Source organism: Colossoma macropomum, unplaced genomic scaffold (assembly GCF_904425465.1).
Source record: "Colossoma macropomum unplaced genomic scaffold, Colossoma_macropomum, whole genome shotgun sequence".
Lineage (NCBI taxonomy): Eukaryota > Metazoa > Chordata > Actinopteri > Characiformes > Serrasalmidae > Colossoma > Colossoma macropomum.
The window spans coordinates 24,214,652-24,232,000 of record NW_023494786.1 but is presented as its reverse complement, the minus strand read 5'-3'; the positions used below and the strand labels follow the sequence as shown (position 1 = coordinate 24,232,000).

The window sequence follows — 17,349 nt, the reverse complement described above, 5'->3', positions numbered from 1 at the left end:
ACTGCTTATGGACCCAGAAGCAAAACAAAGAAAGAACATGCCACTTACTTTCATACATGAACTATCTTTTTTTTTTTTTAACTGGGATCCAGGCCCATAGCTTCTTGTCCCTGCTTGTGAACGTATGGTGGCTCTGTGGGAAGTGTGGTGGAAGTATAGTGGCCCTGTAGAGCTACTGTGTTTCTGTGTGGCTGTAAGGAGTGGCGGCATGCTCTCGGGGGACGACTGCACTGACGGACACCAGCAGCAGGCGTGTTCTGCCGAGTCACACCAGGACATGGAGAACACACAGCGCAGCTAATTAAAACCCAGCTGAACTGCTGATTAATAGGGAGAGAGTATTTCATCCTGCCTTTATGTGGGTGGGTGAATTGTCTGGGGGACTTTGGCTAGTGAAGAACTGCTTGTGATTAAAGTGATTAGGCACTTGCTGTGAAACTTGGAATCAGTTGTAATGGTACCTTTTTGTGCTAACAATGGAGCGTTTCAGGCAGGTTTTATGAGGAAGAAGTTAAAAGGTGTGGATATACTGCTCTCACTAAAACCTGAAACTGCAGACAGAAAAGCTTTTAATCCCAAAGCATTCCCCAACCAAAAGAACAGAGTACATCTCCATGTTTTTCCCAGCCTGACCATCATGTCTCTCTACTTTTAATCAGTTACTTCATCTGGCATTAGTATGGCATGATTAGGGTTGTCCTGATCTGATGTCATCATAGTTTAATGGAACCATTATCGGCTATATTGAGCTCAATCCCATTTCTATCCTCTATGAACGCTAAAAAAATGTTATTTCACAATTTATATTTAATCCAAACAATGGAAGTTCAGTATACCCTAATGCATATATCAAATGAACTGATTTTACTAGGTGTGTCAACAGTATCGGCAGATAAATGGCATTTTTCTACATTTCATAAATGTTTATTTAATGGAATCGGCAGATATGTGCATGAAAAATTCCCATATCAGTGCATCCCCAAGTTTTACTCAACATTTTTAGGGACAAAACAGTCATAAAAAAGCCAAAAAAAGGATATCATGAATAACTTCAATAGGTTTACTAACACTCATGTACTGTAACGTTAGGAAAAAGCAGTTATTTAAAAGTAAGTAAAATCAAACCTGAAACCTGGTGGAGACGGAAGAATGACCTAATATAATACAAAAGTCACCAAAAGACCAAATGTGCAATGTATGGCTACATTATTCACATACATATCAAAACTGGATCAGCCCGATACTCAATATTAGACTCTGATAGCATCAGGGTAAAAAATCTCAACAGGGACACCCCTAAACATGATTATTGATAAGGTAAATCAGGAATATTGGATGCTGCACACCTAAAAATACAAAGCTTTACCATGCCCACATTAATATAATAATGTCAGGACTTAAAGAAACTGCTATGTCACTTTACTTATCGCTTATTGTCTTATTATTGGTGTGACACACTGGGGACAGTGCCTACTCTAAAACTGCCCCTCCTTGTTTCTGCACTTTGCCCTCTTTCCTTACTTCTTTTCCTTCTTTGTGGTGCATTATAACCTGCAGCCCAGCTCCTCGGCCTCTGGAAGCCTCCCTCTTATCAAAATTGTGGAAGTTGTTCATCGCCCCCATGATGTAGTTGCTGAGAATGGCGCTGCTCTCTAGCTCTGGGCTGGTTGTGCTGCATCTGTGCTGCAGCTTCTCATAGACCTTCTTCATCTCTGAATCCAGTCTTCCCACCACGTTATTCAGTTCTGTGATCCTGTACCCTACATCTGAGTATTACACAGTCAGTATGAAAGCTTATAACCAGTAGAGTACAGTCATATACAGTACTGTGCAAAAGTCAGAAACCAGTGGAAATGGCCATTAAGTACAAATTATTAATTTTTCAGGATATATTTGTGGAGAGATTAGGTATGAAATGATCCACTTGCATAAGGAAGGGAAGAATTAAAGGAAAAAGTTAAAAGCTAAAAGTTTTCAAAGCTGGCATTAGGGGTTTAAAGAAAATGAGATTCTTAACATCACTGGAAGACCTGGTAGACAACCAAAACTGTCCCCATCAGATAAACAGTACTTAAAGCTCTCATCATTGAGGAATAGGAAAAAAGCTTAACACTTGCTTCATGTCTGAAGATAACTTTAAGTTGGATTGTGAGAAGCAGAAAATACAACCAACTTCTAAGACTTATATTGGTGGTGTGAACCTGTAATGAATGGAAAGCATGTAAATTTAAATGTAAAGGTAAACTTCTTGAAGCTTCTGTGTAATTATGTGATGGCCATTTTGACTAAAAATAAATGAAGGGTGGTCTCTGACTTTTGCGCAGTAGCGTATGAAAAGCAATTTGACTATAAAACCTATGACCTACCATTGTTTTTAGTCTCTTCAAACTCGCGGCGTGCTGCTCCAATATAACGCTGCACTAAAGCCTTGATCACCTGCAGACGATATGGCACTCTGCCTTCCCCCTGCCCTTCGCTCTGGTTCAGAGTGCTGCCAGACTGATCACAGCAAAAACTCATTAACCTTGAATAGTGAAATTTTTAAAATGGATCGTAGGACTTAACTCTTACCACAGATGTGACTGGAGGGTGGTCGGGGCTACCCAAAGTGTGTCTTCGGAAAACACTCCTACATAAACACACAGAAAGATTATCACTAGTGTATCTCATTGCATATAATAGAGATACATACTGAGAGAATAAAATTGAGATACATACATGAGATGACAAAAAAACATGAAATCAAACGTGTCTGAACAACAGAAGAAAAGTTAAAAAGGATGAGAAAGAGAGAGAGAGAGAGAGGGGGGGGGGATGGAGAGAGAGAGAGGGGGGGAGAGGGAGAGAGAGGGACAGAGAGAGAGAGAGAGAGGGAGAGAGAGATGGGGAGAGAGAGAGAGAGAGAGAGAGATGGGGAGAGAGAGAGAGAGGGAGAGAGAGATGGAGAGAGAGGGGGAGGAGGGAGAGAGAGAGGGACAGAGAGAGAGAGAGAGATGGGGAGAGAGAGATGGAGAGAGTGGGGGGAGAGAGGGAGAGAGAGAGAGGAGGGGAGAGAGAGAAAGAGGGATAGAGAGATGGGTAGAGAGAGGGGGGGAGAGGGGGGAGAGAGAGGGACAGAGAGAGAGAGAGATAGGGAGAGGGAGAGAGAGAGAGAGAGGGGGGGAGAGAGGGAGAGAGAGGGAGAGAGAGGGACACATTGTCACTGTCATTGCAAGAATCTAAAACTAAGACATTCTTTCTTACATGTAGGAAAACATACCTGCCCCATTAATGTTGTTCATTGAATTTGCCTACCTCATTGCATGTAATAATGTCTTGTGTGAAGGAATGATATTGAAAGGAACGGGCATCGTGAGGCCCTCTCTGAAATAACTGAGGTAGAGCTTTGAACGAGCAAACTTCCATTCAACATCGGCATCATTCTGGAAAAAGCAGGAACATTCTTCATGTAAGAGCAGTGAGAAATTGTCATTTTCTACAGAAACACTACAGCAGGCCTGCCTTCATGGTGGTGTTGACATTTCATGTAATTATAAGGTGAGAATTCAAGCATCTCACCTCAATCTTCTGAAATGAATTAGTTATCATAGCAACGAGCATGTTCAGCAGGACAATGACGATGATCAGGGTGAAAATCCCATACAGTGCTGTACCCACAAACCCAGCTAGAACATAGTCTGGCATGTCCACATAGTCCTGTTTGGACACCCCGAACATAGTCCAGAAGAGAAAGTTAAAAGTCTCATTGAGCCTGGTGTCGAGAGAGACATACGGAAGATGATTAGTTTTTGCTGCATAACCAGTTTAAATGTTGTCTCGAGGAACTATAAAACCTCTCATACCTGCCAAGGTGTGAAGACATTACATACGGAACATATATGTTGTTAATCCCGCACAGAAAAGCAGTTCCAATGATCATCAGGATAAACAGGAACCTGTAAGAATAAAATTTAAAAAATTGAATTTGCATCTACCGTCAGTAATAAATTAATCAACAGTTACATTCCATGTCCAGAAGTTTGAAGACTCTTGCTCATTCACATTTTCTTCTAAAATTAAAGGTTTTAAAGGCTTGCTGCAGTAACAGCCTGTAGTGTTCTGGGAACGGTGGAACATTGCTGAGAGGATTTGACTGCATTCAGCCACAAGAGCATTAATGAGGTCAGATACTGATGTTGGATGATGAGTTCTGGAACAAAAGTGCCACTCTAGCACATCCCAGGTCTACTGCTCCACAGCCCAAGGCTGGAGGGCTTTATACCGCCCTAGCTGACGCTGCTCATTGGGCATGTTGAACTTAGGCTCATGTACTGCTGCTTCAGAGCATCCCATTCTAATGGTAGTGCTTTTCTATGGAGATCATACAAGCTGTGTGTGCAACTGAACACCTATGTCAGCAATCGTTGTACTATAAAGTAGTGAATTCACTAATTATAATGGTTGAGTGGGACTTTTGGACATACAGTGTATGTTTTTAGATCCATTTCTAAAGATCTCACCTCATCATATCATCAATCATTTTCCCAATGGATATCTGTAGGGTTCCCAGGGATTCATGGGCTGGTAAGATGTAGGCTAAACGTGTGAAGCTTAGCATACTCGTCACAGCAAAGAGAACTTCAGCAATCAGCTGGGGGTCTTCCTGTCTCCAGTTTTCTCGTGCTGCTCGTAATTTGAAAAAACACACACATACATACACACATACATGTAGGAGATTTAGTAATGGTCCACAATCATAATACTAACAAGGTACAGATAGTTCTAATGTGATTGGCTTTAATCTGCACATACAACAATTTTAGTACTTAGCTATTCATTGATATGCCAAAAATACAAGAGCTTGTTCTTGAATACTGTCTGAAAAATGCTCACTGTAGAACCATATGGTCTATGGCCTTATCTGCTGTATCACCTGTGTTGGTGAAATAATCACACAGGTCCTTTGCGCTGGGATCCTGGCAGACGAAATGGCCTTTTAGCACAATTAAAATGCGCAGTGTGAAGGAGGCCAGGTACATGCTGAGTACCAGCATATCTAAAATGTTCCACCAGTCCAGCAGGTAGGTCCTCAGTCCCTCAATCCACACCTCCTTACACTCGAACCAGAAGAAACCTACGGAGGTGAAATGAACCTGCTAAGGAAATCTGCGACACTGGAGGAGGTTTTGAAACCTTCTTTCATGTAATGTATTTGCCATCTATGCCTTATAACAAATACAGGACATCTCACCAACAACCCAGATCATGTGAAGAGAGTTGTGGACAAGGTGTTGCGTGCGGGAAGCAATGTCGTTTCGATAGATCTCCATGAAGATGGACTCCGCTAAGAGGATTATCAAAAACCACATGTAGGAAGCTGAGTGCAGCAGGAACTTTATCACAGGAATCTTCAGAGTTCTACCAATCTGGGAGAGAAATGGTAGCAATGCAGAGCAAGCCTTAACAGGAATACAGGAACTGCAATACAGTCTTTAAAATAAATGTGCCAAATAGAGTTCTTTAAAGTGACACCATAGAAAAACCTCTCTTGGTTTCATGAAGAACCTTTCAATGAATGGCTCATTAAAACAGTGGTTCCCCAAAATGTCCTCTATCCCTGATAGAGTTGGAATAGAGCACAAATGTGGACCATTTGGGAGCCCTAAGAAATAGTTTGACAACCACTGCATTAAAGATCCATTTCAACAAATGAGATATGTATGTGTGTGAAGAACATGAGAGATATAGATGCTAAGCTATGTTAATATTATTTTTGTACAGGACACAGAAACAAGATATCATAAATTCCACTCCTATCAGTAGCATTTATAATGTACTCTTATGTAGGCACCTAAAGACAAATAATAATTGGCCACTAGGAATCATGGGACTGTCCTCTAAGCTCACCCTGGACTTTGGCGCAATCCAGTAGATGAGACACAGCAATGGCATGGTTACAAAGATCCCAAAAGACACCAGCAGTTTCCAGGTTGTCTTGCTGCCCCTCCAGCCTGAGAGACTACCACACCAAATGGAAGACAGCACTTGCTGGCAGATGGGATGAGTCACAAACTAGAGGCGTGAAAGAAACAGTTAAACACTGATGCCGGCTGTCAGTCAGGCTATTTGTGTGCTGGCAATGTTAGCGTTAAATCTGCACTAGGGATCAGATACTGTAATCCTCAGTTTTGTCTGCAGTGCTGAAGGTGCTGCTGAAACTGGGGCAAGTTGTGAAAAAAAAGTGTACTGTGAAAGATGATCCCATGTAAAGTGACAGTTGTTGTTTCTCTGTTGTGTTAGCGACGCTTCGGCATAATATTGGATCTGTTGAAGTAGATGGCCTTACTTTCTAGAATTAAAATGGGAATCCCTTTTGGCTGCATAATTAAATAGTTAACATTTTGAAGAGTTTAATGCCTCTGAAACTACCTCACAGAAAGCCAGAAAGCTATTACATGAAATAGTCATATATACTTTGCCTGAGACATTGTTTCATGATTGTTTTGATAAAGTTTTGACCTTAAACATTAACATTTGTCAAATCTAATTATGGTGAAAAGGTTCTTCTCAACTACTTTTTTGGATAGTAACAGTGCTATATTTACATTGTAGACATTACAACCCCTGGTTCCTGTAACCACTATTGTAGCTAACACTTCATCTGGATAGTCCAGTTTAGATGCTTTGTAGATACTTAATTTACTTTCAAGATACATTCAACTAAATATCTACTAAATTGACCATCATTTTCTTTAACTCTAAGCCTGGCTCGAATCCTAACCGTAATCTTAAACTCAACCCAAAACCTAAACCCAACCCTCACCCTGGTCCTGGCCCTAACCCTGGTCCAAATCCTAACCCGGGCCATTTAACATCAAACCACTCTGAATGACTGTTTAAATCTCAAAGGTATAATGCCGAACGTTTTAAAAAATGGGGGAATTTTCCTTTAAGCAGATGTGGGTATTTAGCCTAATTGGTTACATCTGCACAGTTACTTTTGCTTGTAGTAAAGATTTTTGGAGTATCTTCAAACAATAATACTTTTACTCAGTTATATGTTACTCATTGATATTCAGTTCCTAATTCCCTTTCAATGCAAAATCCTTTTTCACAACAAAGATATCTCACAGTCAATGTCTGTTATGACAGCAGCGACCTCTACACTTTGCTTTTATATCTGAATACCATTCACTTCACAGCCAGGTTAGTCTGCTGTATATTACCAATCAGGAACAGTGGTTACCTGTTTTTGGTTGTAGGTGATGGCCAAGCGGATGAGTGCAAGGTTGGGGATCCCCTCCTCAAATGTCTGCTCATCTAGTTCTTCGTAGCTGGTCTCTTCACTGTAGTTCAGGACAGTGGAGACCTCACTTTGGTTCCGGCACATTCCCAGCAGCTCCACTGCATATTCCTGACACAGCTGCTCCAGAGCCAGGTACTGTGGCTGAGGAGCACAGACATAATCCCTACTTTTAATACCTAAGCTACTATTCAAATGTTTGGCATCAATGTTTTCAATAACATTAACCAAATCTGCTGGTGGTAACTATAAAATGATTTAATATTCTAGTTTTGTGTGACTTTACATGTTTTAAATAAAATAGAAGTATGAAATAGTAGGAAGCAAGAAGTCAATATGTAAACCAAGAGAACAAGACCATGAAAAAGAGAAGACCAAAAAGAACACCACCAGCAAGAAGAAAGAAGATCAAAAAGGAAGAAGACGACCAAGAAAAAGAAAAAGAAGTCTAAGAAGAAAGAGGAACACCAAGAACAAAGAACAAGACCAAAAAGTCCAAATAGGAAGAAGAGCAAAAAGAAAACTCCAACCAACACCAAAAAGAAAGATCAAAAAAGGAAGATGACAACCAAGAGAAAGGGAAGGAAGTCCAAGAAGAAAGAATGAGACAGAAAAAGAAGAAGACCAATAAAAGACAGAACACCAAAACTAAGAAGAAAGAAGATCAAAAAAGAAAAAGACCAACAAAAAGAGAAAGAAGTCCACAAAGAAAAAAAAGTCCACAAAGAAAGAAAAAAAATGGATATCATGATGTACTGGGTTGTAGATGAGTCTAAAATGATTAGGAAACGTGTATACTATCAAGAAAATAATTAATCTGAATGTCTCATATTTCAAAAGTGGTAATCAAATTTCAAAGTAGACAACTTGACAGAAAAGCAGATCATTACAGCATCATTTACATTATTATTATTATTATTATTACCATTTAATGACTTCTTCTTGTTTAAATGTTGAATAATACATCTAGATTTAAATCTATAATGTATAAGTCACTATTGTTTATGAAATAACAAAACCGGTTATGACAAGTGATTCAAACGTCTGAACACTAGTATAATATGTATGGTTAGTTGTGGGAAGTTGAATTGATTATGTGATTTTATCTTAATGAACCTGTTTAGCCAGACAAGGGCCTTTAACACACTTCTTTGACGTTTGCTTATTCCAGAATGGATCATATGTCCTCGTGTCAGTTCATCCGACATGTTGTCTTTCAGTCAGCTGAATAACTCAGAATAACAAGGTGTATTTTAAACTTACTTTAAACTCTGGTTCCTTCTTGGACAGCTTGCGCAGTTCAGAGCTCAGGTGGAAGGCGCGCAGTATGGCATCCTCAGAGGTGATTGACAGGTAGGCACGGCTGGCAATGCCTCGGTACGTGTTGATGCGAGAGAGAGAGAACTTGAGCAGGTCATACTGGCGGGCGTTCCTGCACTCCAGACAACTACAGGAGATGGGGTGAGGTGGGGAGATGACGTGGCCTCTCTGAGTAAGCAAAATTACAATCTCGTACAAGTCTTCTTGACAGGCCAGTGTGAGAGGGGTCACTCCAGGAGCGAACTGAGAGGCATCGATGGAGTGGTCAAAGATAGCCGTGGAGAAGGAGCGCACGTCCATCTTGTTGCCTTTTTCCTGATCCAGGCGGTCCAAAAGCAGTTTGACCACCCGTGGTTGATTAGTATCCACTGCCACCAGCAGAGCTTCATGGATCTGCCGGAAATCGAACTTGACGCCCTGCAGAAGGGCAGCCATGGTCTCCTCGCTGCCCAGTCTGATGGAGAGGTTTAGAGCTTCCCTCCACAGCCGATCCTCAGAGTCGTCCAGCTGCCGTATAACGCCTTCCCCTCCATAAAGCAAGCTTTCCACCAAGGCCATGTTGCTTTCCTGGATAGCTGAGATCAGCTCATGTGGAAAGTGGATCTTCTTGTTAACAATCTCTCGCCACTGCTCAGACTGTAAGGATGAACAAACAACCTGAGACAACATGAGACCACAAAAATAACCCCTTAAATTCTAAATGGCTCTATCTGGTCCAGTTATGATTTACTCTGTAGTTCACAAAACACAAATTGCTTTCAGTCAAAATGCATTCTAAACTTTTGAAATGGTACAAATGCTTCAATAAAGGGGAATTCTGCATTCTTTTTAACATTTTTTTACATAATTAAGTCATTAAGATGTAAATGAAGCTATTTAAGCCTTCTGCCCAATGACTGCTGGGATAGGCTCCAGCTTACCCCGCGACCCAGGAGGATAAGCAGCTTAGAAAGTTTGTATGTGTGTGTGTGTCAGTGTGTGAGTGAAGTTATTGCCAAGTCAGAGTTGTTCACAACATGTGGATAGGAATGAGACATCTGAAGCATTTATTCCCTTCAAAAGCTGCCTCACACTTAAGGCCATTAGATTAAATGACTACAAATATAAGTGTGATGCCTGTTACAGTGATTTGTAGTAGTTTTGAGAATGTTTTGGCCTAAAATGTCATTTTTAAAATACATTTGTGGGAGTGACACATGAAGTGCACTGTAAGGCAAACTGCTATTGATAAAATACTATTTATTTTACATGAAGGTTCAAATGAAGGTTTCACATGAAGGTTTACTGGCCATTTTGGATAATAAATAAATGGTTGCACTTGCCTTGTAGACATTGCAACCTGTTTCCTATCAACACTATGAAGAAATCCTTGTCAGTAAGTTTCACTATAATGCAACTATTTCACATCAAACCACTCTGAATGACTTTTTTTTTACATCTCAACAATTTGGAATTTTGAAAATTTGAAAAATTGATGGAATTCCCCTTTAACTTTAAAGGTAATTTAAAATGTCTGTCTGTAATTGAAAGATCTACTATGGTTTGGGCTGCAACTTACATTAAAAATGGTCATAGTAAACTGTTTTCTAGTATTTTTGTAAGAGGCTCACTTACTGTGAGTTTGTCCATCTTCTCAGGTTTGTAGTCTCCTCTTAGAAAGTCTGCTGAGATCCTGTAGAGCTCTACGTTGGCAACAGCCGAGGAACAACCCTGGTTTACCTTCGAAGAAAGCCAGGTGTGGCTGGCACACCTGCAGCTGGCGCAGTGAGTTGAGTCCAGCCAGTTTTGTTTTTGTGTCTGTGGGGAAGTCGTCCCATTTTGGGCATTTCCCCTGGGCAGATCCACTTCCCACTTAATACTACAGAATTGTTCCCGGAGGAGAAGCCTCATTAGCAGTGGGTGCATCTAAACCTCATAAGAGTCATTACCTTCCTTCTCTGCATGATATTTCCATGTTTTATAGGACAATCTGCTGTGTTCTCAGTAAGCGTAATGGTAACACTTTATTGGAGTGGTCCTTTGTAGATGATTAATAAACTTATAACAGATTATCAGTAACACATTAACAACATCAGTGAAGTAGAGGTAGTGCAGCATCTGAAACTGAAGTAAATATCTTGAAGATGTTCTGCTGATACATTACTTACATTAAGTCGATGTATTGTTATGTTACTTCTATCACGCAAAACTTAACCTTACCCAACCTTACCCAAAACCTAATCCTAACCCTAACTTAACCTCAACCCAAAACCTAATCCTAACTGTTGTATGTTTTTGACGTTACTGAGAGTCCACTGAGCGTTTCATCTAAAACGAACCACTCAAAATAAAGTGTTACCAGTGTAATAATACATTTTTATGTCATAAAACTACATTCAGAAAAAGGTGGTGCCTGTGAAGAACCTTCGTTGTGCCACATAACAAGTCATATTCTGTGTGCCGTTTAGGCACTTGCCCATGCAGTCACCATTAATCTATAAACTGGACGACCTCATATGTGTAACCCAACACAACACATCATAAGACATACTACATTGTTTGTTGTGAAATGTGCCATTCTACAATAACTTACCGAATCAGAATTATTCACAGCGGTGGTGATAGGAAGACGTCCATAAATATGTTGTCTAATGCCCTTACGATTTCTGCAATAAAGTGTTGGCCTGTTTTTTTTTGTTTGTTTGTTTTTTTTTGTATCATTATCCATCTGTGGTGGAAAGTTGTAAGGTGCTGTAAGGCAAAATAGTACCCAAAGAAAACATATTTCTTTCAGATTCACCATTATCTACCATTATTAACATTATATGAAATCTCAGAAGTTATAAATAGATTTGCTTGTCATTTTGGGTGGCGAATGAAATTTTTATGTTTTCATTGTAGGCACTGTGACCACTGGTTCCTTTATAACACCCACCTTTATAAAGAAATCTGAGTCACTAAGATTCTCTACAGCACACTGTTATATCAAATCACTCTGAATGACTTTGTTTATGAAGAATTAATTATGCAGGAATTTTGAAACATACATGTAATTCTCCTTTAAAAGAAATCCAGAATTTTTTTCAACTTAATCTCTATCTGACATCCATATTATGTGGCCGATTACCATGAACAATAATTCTGAAAGTCTCCCTTTACTGTATAGAGCAGAAAACCTGTTGACTTTAAACATACCTTGAAGTGGTAAATAGAGATGAGGTGTAAAAATTCTGGAGTATTCCTGTAATTTATTGAAAGAGTTAGTGTGCATTGACTGTATATGCTATAATGACTAAGGTGCAGTTAGAGATAAGACACTTACATAATCCTTTTTTTTTCATATTGGCCACTAAAACCATCATTTTGTAACGTTAATTGTTAAACGTTAAGCTATTCAGTTATAGTAAATTACCTCAGTGGCGAAGCCCAACAAATCCTTTTGAAGCCTAAACTCTTCTGGATGCTGAGATTAGAAAATCCACAGCTGAGGATGTTTTAATCAACTCTCTCGTTAGACATAACATTTTCTGCACACTCCACATAATTGCTTTGGAACTGATGGGCTTATTTACTTTAATTCCACTTTAACTGTGGATCTATGGATGCGTTGCTATTTTTTTCTTATTTTGTCTTTTAAATTCAGGGCTCATTGTTCCAGAAATACGAAAAAAGAAAGAGTTCTCCTTAAAAGCCACCAAGCCACTGCTTCTCTCCCACCTCAGTTGTCATATTAATCAATTGATCATGACCTTTTGGCACATTTTACCAGTCTCATTTTGAGAAGTACACTTCATGTCCTCTAGAATGTGGCAAATTAATTACGCAGATGGAGTCTCACAGCCCTGTCAGACTCCCTCTGGAAGGCGGCTCTGCCACTGCCGCACTGCTCTGCCTTTGCAATTCTAATGAGTGGCCATTCATCAGGCCCTGATGGCTGGACATTTCACTCACTGTATAAATCTGCTGATAATATCAAAAACATGTGTTCGCTGTTACATTCTTCTGCTGATTATGATATAACTGTCCATCATGTCTGTATAAAGTTATTAAAATAAATAGGTAGTACAGTGCCCAGACGTACCAACAGGTGGATTTATTGATTTGCACGCATCTATGGATCCTTTACAGTTGTGCTGTGGAGCACTGACAAATAGTTTGTCCACTAGATGATTTGCATTCATTAATGCAGCTCACTGATTAGTTTACATACACTAGCTCTGCTCTTTCCTGAGCCAAAGGGAAATCATTATAAATGATGAGGTATCTAAATTAATGCTACTTGTGGGTCCTGTGTTTGGCCTATGACTTATGATTTTTAGTAATAAATAAAGCTTATTGAAGAATTGATTCAGTGGTCTTGTTGCCATCATCTTAACTATGTGTAATTACTTTATGTTTTGATTTACACGGCACCTCGGGGAAGGGTAATTGGATAGGCTCTCCATTACCCATAAATGAAATGACAGGGTAACAGAGAGAGGGGTGAAATGAAGTTAGTTTTAAATGTATGAGAGTAGACTGTAGAGCATTATGTCCCACCGGTACATGAGAACACAATGGTAGTCCATTATAGACAAATATTGACATATTCAAATGTATTAAAGTTACTATCTGGAGACGAAACACAACCCACAGAGAACTGTACTGATTCATAAAGAACAATTAAGTTTTATAACAATTACAACGTTGTTTCTCGTCCTAAAAACGAAAGGTTCTCTCATGTGATGTCATAGAAGAATCCCTTTTAGGTCCCTACAAGGCTGGAGCCAATTGACTAAAGTATTGGCAGTATTACACAACTGTGGGTTGTGTAATATTTCGATAACAAAGTCGTAAAATTACAAGAATAGACTCGCAATATTTGAAGGATAACGTGGGCTAATTGTGGGGGGGCTGCCATAATGTGTTGGGGTCTCGGTTGCTGTACTGGCAAGGATGAAGGCGCCGAGCGGCACCAGAGTGCCACTCCTTCAGGATCGATCATTTTGATTATCATTCTCACTGAGTGTGTATACATGCACTCAATAATCCGATCATAATCAGATTTCTATCCGATTATTCAAATGGTCATGTAAACACCATACTTTGATCTAGAAATCCGACAAAGAGAGCTGAATTTTAGCTCAGTAATCAGATTTCTCAGTGCATGTATACCTGTACTCCAATTTTATCTGATTTCTCAGTCTGCGTGTGGCGGGAACAGATGGTGGATGTTGCGAGACGCAGCAAAACACTTTTGGAGAGGTGCTGAAACCAAACAGGAAATAAAGGATTTGAATATTGTTCATCTTCTAGATGATGTATGTTCATATTTTCAGGTAAAGTGGTGCAATGTTTAAAAAAAAACACGGCATGAAGTTTGAGTTTTACGTTACATTTACGTCACTTCTTCTGTGAGTTTATTGGCTTGTTGAAAAATAGAAATCTGATTACTACCTAAATCATGTAGACCCGGAGTTTTCCGTTATCTGATTACTCAAGAGCATGTAAACGTGTTGATCAGATTACTCACAAAATCTGATTTTCTGCAGTTATCGAATAATGAAGTGCATGTAAACACACTTACTGTCTCCTGTGAAACTACATGCCCTCTTCGAATGGCATGAAGATGTAACCGCCGATAGCCTTGTAGACAAACACTGCCTGCGAATTCTCCTTCAACAAAACAGACGATTTCCTCCGAGTCTGTCTGGGCTTTTCCTGGTAATATACCACTTCAATGTCATAATTATATGACTATTATCGAAATATTATGACTTTATTCTCAAAATATCATACTGTACGACTTTGTATTTCGAAATATTACGACTTTATTCTTGAAGTCTACTATTTTTGTTTTTTTAATAGCGGCCATAAAACGGTGTCGTACATTAACATGCCTGTCCTGTCCTCCTATCTTTATTCTCGCCCTGACCACTGTTTGTGAATTATTTGCTCACTGGGCTCTTGCAAGGGTTTTGTGTTGGGGTTCTTTCCCCTGTCCTCTTCTTATGTTTCAAAGAACCTCTGGTCCGAGCTGGCTGAAACTACTGTAGTTCCTGCTGTCACAGGGAGGTGGATGAGGGTTATTTAGTTGGTCCCATTAAATCCCCTCCTTTTGCTCCTTTTCAGGTTAATTCTATTGGCGTTGCTACTCGCAACTATTCTGGTAAGAAACGACTGGTAAGAAAATGATTTTTGATATGTCTTGTCCTGGGGCGATTCTAAGATCAGAGCTTTAGGGGTGCTGAGCACCCAATGAGACACGCCCCCCAATTTGTAATGTGTTGGTGCTGAGTGATAAGAAATCCTTGTCTGCGCTACTTACTGGAGCCAACACACCACACAGTCACACTGTAACTAGCTGCTAGTGTGTATGTGTGTGTGTTTGTCCGCATCCCAGGTGTGCTGGGACTCAATTTAGAAGGGGCTGGACACGCCTATGGTCTTGTCCCCATTACGATTTTGTTGCTAGTATTAACAAATGTATTCCTCTCAAGCCTTTTCCTCTGTATTAAGCTTCTGTTGATGACACTATTCAGTCTACTAAGATAGCTGGCTAAAGCTGGTATAACAGACGCTTTTAAAATTTGCACATTTATCCGTCAGACTGGCCTCTCTTTGGCCTTGAGTGGGAGTCTAAGTTCTATTTAGTCGTTAGGTTTACTTTCAGTTGCAGGAGTAGCCCTCATGTTTTGACTGTCTTTCTGAGGCATTGTTTTGGATCCTGTTGATCGTCTGTTTTTGCTCATGGACCTCCCGTCTCCTTGTTGTTCTGAACTGGATGTGGTCAAATTCTTTTGCAATTTAAGGCCTCGGCATACCTCTTGCGGAGACAACGTTCGTCTGACTTCAGCGAACAATATGATGCAGATATGCAGCTGGGCAAACTCGGCGGGCGAAGACATTAAGAGAAAAGCCTATTTAATAGAGGTGTGCCATGAAACAAAGACGGAGGACTTTGAGGAGCTTAGTTTCGCAAGAAGTCTGCTGAGCATTTTGGCAGAGACACCAACATTTCACTGTGTAACATGCATTTGCTCAATAAACAATGAATACTTCTTAAATATAAGATGTTAAGTCTGTTATTTGGCAGTACTTACTAGTAGTAAGCATCAAAACATGGGTTTATATATCTTATATTTAGGTTCATAAGAGGACGAGGTTGAGCTGTTTGCCAGCTTCTTGTTCCAAATTTCCTGTTCCACCTTAAATGGTGGCAGCATTCTGGACTTGTGCGTCGCCATAGTTAGAACTGTGATAGAATCGTTTTTTAAAACTCATTTTCTAGTACTCATGGACAAAAAGGGTTCTTTGGCTTGTAACAATAGTGGAACCCTTTTTGGTGCTATATAGAACCCCTTTCAAAAAGGTTCTATATAGAACCATCTACATCTCATTCCCATCAATCTGTAGAACCCTTTCACGATGCAAAGAACCCTTTAATAAGGCAAAGGGTTCTTTGAGTGTTCATGGTTGTATATAGAACCTAAAGAACCTTCACTAAAGAACCACTGAAGAACCATCTTTTTTGAGAGTGTGGAACTTATCATAAAATGTCACAGTGTCACCTGCATTAGTGCAGCATCCACGACAGGCAAAACGTAATATGTTTAAATATAATTGTGCTGCAACTCCTTACTGATGAGCTAAGAATGGATTTGTTTCTCTGAACCAACTCTGAGCGGTGTCTAGGCCTCAGCCTGTAAATCTTTGGATGTACTCTATTAACCTGAGAGTAATTATCGAGCTTAACACCAGCATATGTGCTTCAGTGGGCTAAGGCTCTAGAGCACGTAATTCCCATTACTATTTGCACTGACCACAATGGGCACTACGTTCTCAACATCACTCACATTTCACTCAGTTGTAACATACACAATAATTAAAAGGCTCGTAATCAGTAATAATTCTTTCACTTGTTACTAATGCTCACGACTCATCCTCAAACTGTATCTCTAATTCGATCTATGCTGAAATATATGAAGTATCTGTACTGTCTCTTATGTTTGTTTTCAGACTGTTTGATCCAGGTAAAGCATTCTCCGGTCGGTGACTAATGTCTCTTATAATCTTTGTGGGTAGGCTCCTATATGGCAGGATCTGCAAGCGTCCAAACATTTCAAACCTGGGCCAACGATGGGGTCTGTGCCAAAGAATTTAACTTACAATAACTATTATCTATCAAATTGTTAAATCCTATTGAGATTGAAGTTTTTCTTCCTTCACACTCGTCTCGAGTCTTTCTGGTAGAACCTCATTTCACAACCTCAGTGTTCGGGTCATCTCTCACATAAACCATGTGAACGTGCACACGGGGTGTAAGAGTTCCTCTGTGGAGAAAACAACCTGCATTTTTAGCAGAGCAGTGACACTACAATGGTACCGGCATGGTGTGGTGCTGTTATGATTGTCTCAGGCACAGCGGTGTAGCTGGGTTTCTATACACCTCAGTGTCACTCCTGGGTTGAGAATAATCTGCCAGTCAAAAATATTCAGCTGATAGAAGAAATCATTTCTTCACACAACGTTAAATAAGATCTGAAATCATTCAAACCCTAGGTGTCAGAAACTGAAAACAGCTACTGTACACTAACTGTACACCTACAAAGTGTACCAACTAGACAGCCGTGTCTAATAAAGTGGCCAGTAAATGTATGTTTTGAAAGTAATCTGCTTTTGATATTTATCAAATATTATACTCTCCTCACACAATAACTTGGGATTTTGTCACCCAGTTTCTCTGTTTTTCCTTCTTCCAGCTGAAAATTTACCACTGCGTCTATCTA

The 17,349-nt window shown here is 39.9% G+C and overlaps 1 protein-coding gene across 1 annotated transcript; it reads right to left on the bottom strand.

Moving 5' to 3' along the window:
• Positions 1 to 172: 172 nt before the first annotated feature.
• On the bottom strand, positions 173 to 16,952 carry trpc2a (transient receptor potential cation channel subfamily C member 2a). The gene is made up of 15 exons (XM_036597316.1): positions 16,947 to 16,952; positions 10,217 to 10,321; positions 8,546 to 9,259; positions 7,226 to 7,426; positions 5,887 to 6,051; positions 5,231 to 5,405; positions 4,913 to 5,113; positions 4,500 to 4,662; positions 3,843 to 3,935; positions 3,559 to 3,751; positions 3,295 to 3,422; positions 2,572 to 2,629; positions 2,367 to 2,499; positions 1,475 to 1,766; positions 173 to 257 (listed from the first exon to the last, which is right to left on the bottom strand). The coding sequence occupies exons 1-15, from the start codon at positions 16,950 to 16,952 to the stop codon at positions 173 to 175; spliced, it is 2,712 nt and encodes a 903-aa protein (XP_036453209.1).
• Positions 16,953 to 17,349: the final 397 nt, after the last annotated feature.